Here is an 8,126-nt window from a genome sequence, read left to right on the forward strand (position 1 = left end):
ACACCAGTTCCCACAGAGGCCGACTGACTCGTGACACAGAGCACGGTGACAGCAGGCTTAACTTCTGAAGCACCCTGTGATCAGAAGGTTTGTCCAAAGCTTCCAAACTGCTCTGCTCCAACTGGCAGCTTCCAAACCAAGCCCTGAATGCTTGATTCATATTAAATTTCCCCCCTTGAGTAAGCAGAAGCGCAAGATCTCCAAAAGAGCCCCCCACCAAGCCACTGCCTGTTTCTCTGACTCACCGTGAATTTGTAGCCCAGGGATTTCCATAAGGCCTTGGTAAAACAAGCTTCATCCAGGACTTGGCTGATGAAAGACTCTAGCTTCACATATTCCTTGATAGCACTGGTAACCAAGTCTTTTTCAGGGCCCTAATAAAGGAAAGCAGGGCTTGAGAAATGCTTCAGGCACCACTGTGCAGGACCTCCACTCTCTGGGCTACAGTCGCAGAAAAATCTCAGCAGCTCCAGATCCTCAGAGAGGGAAGGAGCTGCCAATACATCTGTACTCAGCTGAGACTGACTGCATAAATCTCAATTTGCCTTCAGTCCAGGAGTATTTTCAATCCACAGGTGTGCACCAAGCTTTGGAGCACTTGCAAGAGGGCAACTTTTTCACTCATCATCACAAAGCCCCACAGCCCTGCATGAGATGTTAACGTGAGCCAGTCAAGCAACATCATATAAAGCCTCTTACCTCTTTAAGAGCCTCGTTCAGCTTGGTAAGGAGCAGTATATATTGCTCAACGTGATCCCGGATAGGCTTGTGAAGTACAGTGTACAAGGCCAGTGACATGGAGGTCTCGGAGGTGAAGTCTGTGAGGAATTGTTTCAGCACTGTCTTATGATGCTTCCAGGCTTCACTGCAAGATCGCAAATGAAGACAAAGGTTCACTAACTAGTCTTTCTGCAGATTGCTACACCCCTGCCTTCCAAACATGATAGGCTACCTCACTCCCAGACATGGTATAGAAAGACCTCAAGGAGCAGGAGACAATGTTGTGCAAACTTATTTGCACACCAAATACACAGAAATAAGACAATGAGGCAAACCAGAGCTCCATCCATTCTGCCTCTGGCCCAGCACCCTTCACAAATAGGAATCACACCCACAGATATACAGAATATAGCATGACTTCTACAACCACAACAAAGGGTGACTCAGATAAAGTGACTGCAGATCTACTCGTGTCCAGCTCTCATCCCTTTGGTTGCTATTTCCACGAGTCTCTGACCACATCTGGGACAAGCAGTGGAAATTTCTTGAACAGAAAAGTTAATTCCGTACAACTGTGAGCCTGTTCAGAGGGACTGAAACACCATAATTTGAGTCAATGTATCAAGGTTTAAGTGGATGATGTCAAGTAAACTTGGAGCAAAACTGATAAGGAGTAATAGTAAGGAGCATACAACACTTTCCTCCTTTAGAAGGAGGGAGAGTTGACAGCACGGTTTTGGTATTCCTCTGAGCAAACCTACAGAAAGGCTTCAAGGAGGGAAGGAGCTGTTGATACATCTGCACTCAGCTGAAAATGGCTAAGCAAATCCCAGTTTGCCTCCAGTGTGGGACTATTTTCAACCCAGAGGTGCGCACCAAGCTTTGGAGCGCTCGTAAGAGGGTAGCTCAGGCATCCTCCATGCTTCAGCAGTGGCCAGGCTTTGCTCTACAGCAAGGCAGAAGTACAGCACTGCCTCATCCATAGCCATCCTGAGCTCAGTTACTCTACAGCAAAGCACAGACACTGCAGACAGCCCTTGGGAACCTCCACCAGAGCTGGGCGCTCCAGGATCCCCTTATAGGCAAGGCAGACAAATGGGCAATTTTATAGCACAATTCACCCGCCCTATTTTAGGCATCTACAGTAGGATAGGGTGAGTCACATCCCAGAGGTGCCTGTCACTGACTATAAAGTGAGGCACCAGCACAAGCTCAGGTAGAAGTGCCAGATGCCTCCCTCCCCCTTCCAAGCCTAAACAGTGACCGGCTAACAGACGTTTGCACGGATGCACACTGGCCATAGGTTCAGGGTCACTCTGTTAGTATCCACAAGAAGTCACATCTACCTCTCTAAAGAGCAAGCCTGGAAGACTTCACTTCGGGGTTTCTGATCCTTTGGGAAACCAAACAGAGCTACATGATCAATAAGTAGTCATGGCCCTGTACTGTGGGAACCCTTCCAGGACAAGATTAGCTCTGCAAGAGCTGCCGTAAAAGCACCCCAGAGCCCCATTCCCCTCCCTTGCATGTGTTTTGCTTAGTTGGTGTGCATAGGCTGTGGCGCACGTTTCATACAATACGCTTATGACTGCAAGGGGAGAGAGGAAAGTTTTCATTTTTAGCTTTTCCATGTGGATCCTCCTGCCAGATTCTCACAGAATCCTTTCTAGGGTCCCAACCTTTCTCACTACTTATCTGAACCCCTAAAATTTACTGGACTCCTCCCCCCAACATCTCTGAGTTGTGCATGGCTGAAAAGAGGGGGAAAGAGAACTGCAGGGGAAACCTTTCAAAACCTGGTCCGGTGGTCTCGGCAGAACGGAGGAGAAGCTGGTTCAGAGGAGCGGCAGCTGGCCGAGATGACTGCAAGGGCAGGGCTCACTGCTGCTCTCTCCTGTTAAGTGTCTCAACCCATGTTTTCCCTGCAGATCATCCCATTCCGCTAGGTCCAGACTCCCAGATCAATATTGACATTTGCTCCTTTGGAATCACTTTCCTGCCTGCAACATTACTATGTTCCTGTCAGCTGCTAAATAAGCATTTTTCAGCCCACTGACCTTCTGCTCTTTGTGGCGTGTTCGAAGCCGTGGACTACAACATAGTTTGCAAAAGTGACGAAATATCTGTTAAAAAAAGAACAGGCACAAACAGAGTTAGAGATGCAAATCTACAAGGTTTAAGCAATAGCGGGAGCAAGCTCTTTTGAAAAACATGGTCAGTTCGACCTTTGCAAGGGGGGTAAAAAGAGAGGTAGCTATCGTACCCTCTCACTTTGGCTCACTCCACTTTTGTTCCCCAAGCTAGCTCCTTGGTTTAACTGCTTTGTTGACTGCTTGCACTAGTTTCATTACAGGAAGTCAATCTTCCTGGCATTTAGCATAAGCAGAAGTAATCTTGTGCAACCACCCTGGAAAGCAAGCTCAGCCTTGGCAGATTTAAGATATCAGCATCAGATGCATGAATTTCTGCTGCTTGAAATAGAAGTATCAAGTCTCTATTACTGCTGATAAATTCTAGTCAGTGTATTTCATGTCAATGTATTTCATCTCACACTAGAGGGAGATCGAGCCATATTTTGTCAGCAAATATCATGCCTTCTTCCAGTAGTGATTTCACATAAGTCATGTATTCTGTCTCAACTAATTATCATTTATTACATCTAGCAGGATCATCTATTTATTGCTGATTTTCAGAACCCTAAAGAGGGTCTTTGCTTGCTCCTATAAGCATGAGACATAGTAGGATCAGGACTGCACAGAGTGAGTCAGCAGAAGCAGGTAGGAACCAGCTCTTCTTTTACAGGACACACGCAAAAAAAAAAGTTTTCATTTCAAAATGAGGAGAGAAGGGATCTCCTCCAGATAAGCTTCTCTTTTGTGTCAGCTGAAATCTCAGCACAAGTTTCCAACTCTTATTTGCCTTTTTTAAGGCAAACCAATTTCAATTCACTGAATCCATTTCAAGATGAACAACACACGCTGCTCCAAATCCCACTCACGCAATGGCAAAGTTTCTTGCTCACCTCTTTCTGAAGTGCTATCGTCCACATAAAATAAAAAAAAACAACAAAAAAAACTATTCCTTCCTTCCGCCTCCATCCACATGCACACCCATAAAAAAACAAAACCAAGACTAGATGAGCAGCAAGCTCCAGGAGCCAGTGCACCCTGTCTGCTCACCTCCCATTCCTTTTTCAAGTGCCAAACTGCAGAGATGGTTCAAGCCCATGTGGCTTGGCCACATTTGTGATGAACGGAGGACTGAGCACTGTTTGATCTCTACGTCACCTCAGGTGCCCATAAACCCTTTTCCATGCTGGGATATCAACGCACAGGTCAGGCACACTCCAGTGAGTCTGGCAAACGTTTTACTTTGCATTGCAGACAGATGGGGAACACGTATGTAATTAATTACAGAATCAGCTATGGGCAGTATGTTTTTCACACCGTGCTATATCCATTACTTACTACCACACCCTTTCCCAAAACCAAATAAGCATGGTAAAAACAGGTTTATGAACTGTCTCTGCTGACATCTTCCTCTCCTCATCCCTGTAAGTCCTGTAAGCCTCCTTGTACATGCCTTTCTGCTCCTGACCACAGCCCAAGCTTTGCTCTCATAACTTCCCCAGTCACAAATTGTTACCCTGTTCCTCCTCCCGTTTTTTAAGATGCCTAAAAAATACTTTCAAGGAAAAAATCCTGCCTTTTACACCTCTTCCAAAGCATGGTCACAGATAGAAAAAGACTACCTATTAGATGGTCTATACAAATCCAATAGTCTGCAGCATTTAGCCCACGCACTGAACGCAACCACTTCCTTGCTTAATGACTGAACAATAAATGAACAGTACTGAACAAATTAAATGCATAAGTTTTGCGCCAGCCTACCAGAGTTGGTAGAAGCAGTTGATAAGTTGAGTCCCTTATGTTAGTCTGAAATGCTTCTGTACTTACTGAATGTAGAGGCTTAGAAATAGGTCTCCTTTCCAGACGGTGTAAAAGTCTTGGATGCAGAATGACTCCGAAGTGCTGCATTTTTGTTTGAGTATCCGGTAATTTTCTTCTGTGAAGTTCCAGAGAGCTTGAAATCGATCATTCAGTAGCAGTAAGAGTTTGAAGTTGTCCTTTCCTTTCTGGTCATGAGGCTCTTTGAGGAAAAGATGGAGGGAAAGAGAAAGGCCATCAGAAAGCTTTGAATGCCAAGAAATCTTGTGGAAGACACTGCCCAGATCTAGCACTCAGCCCAAGTTGTCAAGGTGAAGTACATATGCTCTTATGGGAAATTAATTCCTGGGAGGAAGGAGGTGATGATTATTTCAGGTTGGGTTCCTGTAATTAATTGTATGGGCTACCCATGCTAAGGCCTTCTCCTTTCCATTCTTGTAGGGCATGCGGTCGTGGCAGCTTGCAAGGCTAAGCCCCAGCTCAGGCACGAGCACGGGAGGAAAATCTTGAGAGGTTTTGCCCCTGGCCCAAACAGCTGTTCCCAGCCTTCTTGGAGGCTAAAAGGCAGTGACACGAGTAGGAACTACCCTAGGGGCCTAATCCAGTCACACCACTTTGGCCAAAAGAGCTCATGAATATTTACATAGATTTGTTGTTTCAGTGAAGCTGCTCTGATTTACTGCCATCCCAGAAGCTGCACTCACAAGTTTTACTTTCCCAGATGGACACAACTACAGATTGGGAACAGGGAGGCACAATAGGCACAGTTTAGGGGTCGCACGTGTGAGAAGCATTTCTGATTTCCACACACCATAATAGAAACAAGCCTCAGAGCAGACATATGTAAAGGAATTGAATGCTCAAGAAGGCCAGATCGACTGAAGGGAGAAATTCTGTCTCTTCTAGATCTTCCCCAGTATATGATTCTGCTTACAGCGGTCAGAATCTAGATTATCCTCTAAAAACAACAGGAACCACAGTTCTAGGCTTGCATGAAAGGTCACATGCGGCCTCAAGACCTTGCTGTCTTAAATGAAACAACTCTACATATCACTTACTCCTATGAATCAGCCTCTAGTGAGTCCTCAGCCAGTCCTCAGTTCTCAATTATAATTCTCTTCATAGGTGCACCAGCGAGGTGACTCAAGGTAAAGTTAGAGACAAAAAAAAAAGTAGTCTTCTCTGACCTACCTGCCTGGAGCAAAGGCTTGAGGATGAGGGCATCTATCCGTGCCAAGCATGCTGAGAAGGTTTCTTCTGCTTGGAGCAGAGATGCAGTTGCTTCAGCTGTGCACATGTCCTAGACAATAAAAAAGCCACATGTAAACTCACTGCATGAATATCCACCTACCAACGGCTTCCAAGCTCAGTGTGAACATTCAGGCTTTCCTGTTCTGGACAGCACACTCGGAGAGCTGCAAGATTGCTGCCCCCAAAAAACAATTGAAATTTTGCAGAAGAAATAGAAACCCAGTAGCTCAACATGAGCTGGTGTCACAGAAGCCCACTGAAGCTACAGCCTAGTTTTCCTGATTCTCCAGTTGAAGATCTTCTCACGTGGACTATGATACCTTTCTACGTGACTGGGAAGGTCCTAAACTTGATAACTGCCTTAATCCTGCTTAGTGCCAAATCCACACTTCCAGAAGAAAGTCACTGAAGTACAAGGCAGCAACAGATGAAGCAGAGTGTCTGTTCCCATTTCGCTCACCAGTTTTCTGCCTAGGTGCCGCAGTCTGCACCTTTGGGCATTAAAAGCTGTCATACGGAGCCGCAGAGCCATGCCGAAGCACCCAGTCCTCCAAAGGAGCAAAGGTCTGGTGTTACTCCTTTCTGAGTAGGACTGTGCACTGCTGGTTATATGTCACAACTGCTGGGTCAACAGAGAGAGTTTGCCTAAAATGGAAGTGGGCAGCACAAAAAGAAAGAAAAAAAAAAAAAAGCAACAAACCTATGTGAACAAACTCCGGTAGCTTCCTCCTCCTTCCTTCTAGCCCTACCTCCACAGCCAGCTAATAGCATGTCATAAGACACTAATACGGAAAAAGCCCAGGTAGTGAAAATACCATGGGCAGAGTTGGCTGATATTACTAAAGGGGAAAAAAAAAAAATTACAACCTCGAGATTCTTTCAACTTAGTGAAGCAAGACAGCAAACCCCAGGGACTGCAAATCGTCTGTCCGCATTTATTCTCAGCCTGGTTGTAGTGTGTTCTCAAAAGCTATGTTTACAATAGTAAACTGATGAGTACATGGCGTGATGCTGCAAAAATTTACAACATTAAATTGGTAGCACAGATTTCGGCACAGGTGTGTGTGCTCTTCCAGCAATTCTCAGGCATTGGCCAGGGATCATTTGAAATGAGCAGTATGCATGTAGCCATGCTATTTTGGGAGGTAAGGAGCAAACAGCTATATGAACATAGGCTATGCTGTAACCATCTGGCCGTGGGACCGGGTCTCATTTATTTAGTAATAGAGACATAGAGACATAGATAGCATATTTGCACTGTCCCTAAGAAGAGCTGATGTCAGACTAGCTCCTGGTGGCCTACTCTGAGGCTTCTTCACCTCTACCCTGATCTGCACAAACCACAGGTGAGATTCATTCCCCCAGAGTTGAGATGTCTGAAAGTTAGACATCTAAGCCTAAAACTACTTCATTCTTCATGGGAAGAAATGCTTCAGGCATCTCACCATGGACTATGGAAAGGACATCTGGGTGACTAGCTTAGGTGCGAATGCCTCACTTAAGCTTCTCAGGGGGTTGAATTCCTTACTGAATTAAAGTTTGAGCTCCCTAAAACCACCAAACCTTGCTCACGTGCTCCCTTTTCAGGTCATCATGGAGCTTGGTCTGAGATGGTGTCTTAAAACAAGGGAAGCTTTGCAGTGTGGATGGTCAGCTTCCCTGGTTTAACATGGATGTTCAGGTCCAAACACAACTGACTGCACAGGTGAATTTTCTCCTTAGTATCCACAGCCTCTTAAATTTCCTCTGTGTGCAAAGTAGGAACCATTAAAAACTTCCATATCTCATAGTATGCAGGTTTTCATACATCAAGCCCTGAGGCAAGCCAGTCCTAGACTGTAGGACTGTTTTTTTGCAGGAATGCTGGTGATTTGCCCCAGGGGAATCTCTATGCATGCAAATAGGTAAAAAAAACTTGAATCTGAACTCCTCCTGTCCTCTCCCAGGGAGAACAACTGAGCCAGGAAAAAAGCAAAACAAAGCAGCAGCCAGCCAGCTTCCATCCCAGAGCACCAAGAGGACAGGACAGATCTAAAAGTTTGTTTTCCATTGCCACTTAATCCTCTGCCTTGTAGATACAAAGTTTTTTTTGTTTTTTGTTTTTTTTTCCGCTCACAGGTACTAGAAAGCACTAAAGCTTGTTATAAACCTCTAAGCATAAGTATCTTGCTTAATCAAGGAGTGAAATCAGGCTGGATATGCGACAGC

At 45.3% G+C, this 8,126-nt stretch overlaps 1 protein-coding gene across 1 annotated transcript in view; it reads right to left on the bottom strand.

The window, feature by feature from the left end:
* ALS2CL (ALS2 C-terminal like) overlaps positions 1–6,459 on the bottom strand; it is a 29,666-nt gene extending 23,207 nt beyond the window's left edge. The window contains exons 1-6 of the mRNA XM_067292065.1: positions 6,379–6,459; positions 5,859–5,967; positions 4,677–4,869; positions 2,778–2,843; positions 700–865; positions 246–374 (exon numbers count right to left, since the gene is read on the bottom strand). Coding sequence (XP_067148166.1) covers positions 246–374; positions 700–865; positions 2,778–2,843; positions 4,677–4,869; positions 5,859–5,967; positions 6,379–6,450 — 735 coding nt within the window. The 5' untranslated portion in view covers positions 6,451–6,459. The remainder of the gene's footprint in view (positions 1–245; positions 375–699; positions 866–2,777; positions 2,844–4,676; positions 4,870–5,858; positions 5,968–6,378) is intronic.
* Positions 6,460–8,126: the final 1,667 nt, after the last annotated feature.

The sequence above is a fragment of the Apteryx mantelli genome, chromosome 2 (genome assembly GCF_036417845.1).
Source record: "Apteryx mantelli isolate bAptMan1 chromosome 2, bAptMan1.hap1, whole genome shotgun sequence".
In the NCBI taxonomy this organism is placed as follows: domain Eukaryota; kingdom Metazoa; phylum Chordata; class Aves; order Apterygiformes; family Apterygidae; genus Apteryx; species Apteryx mantelli.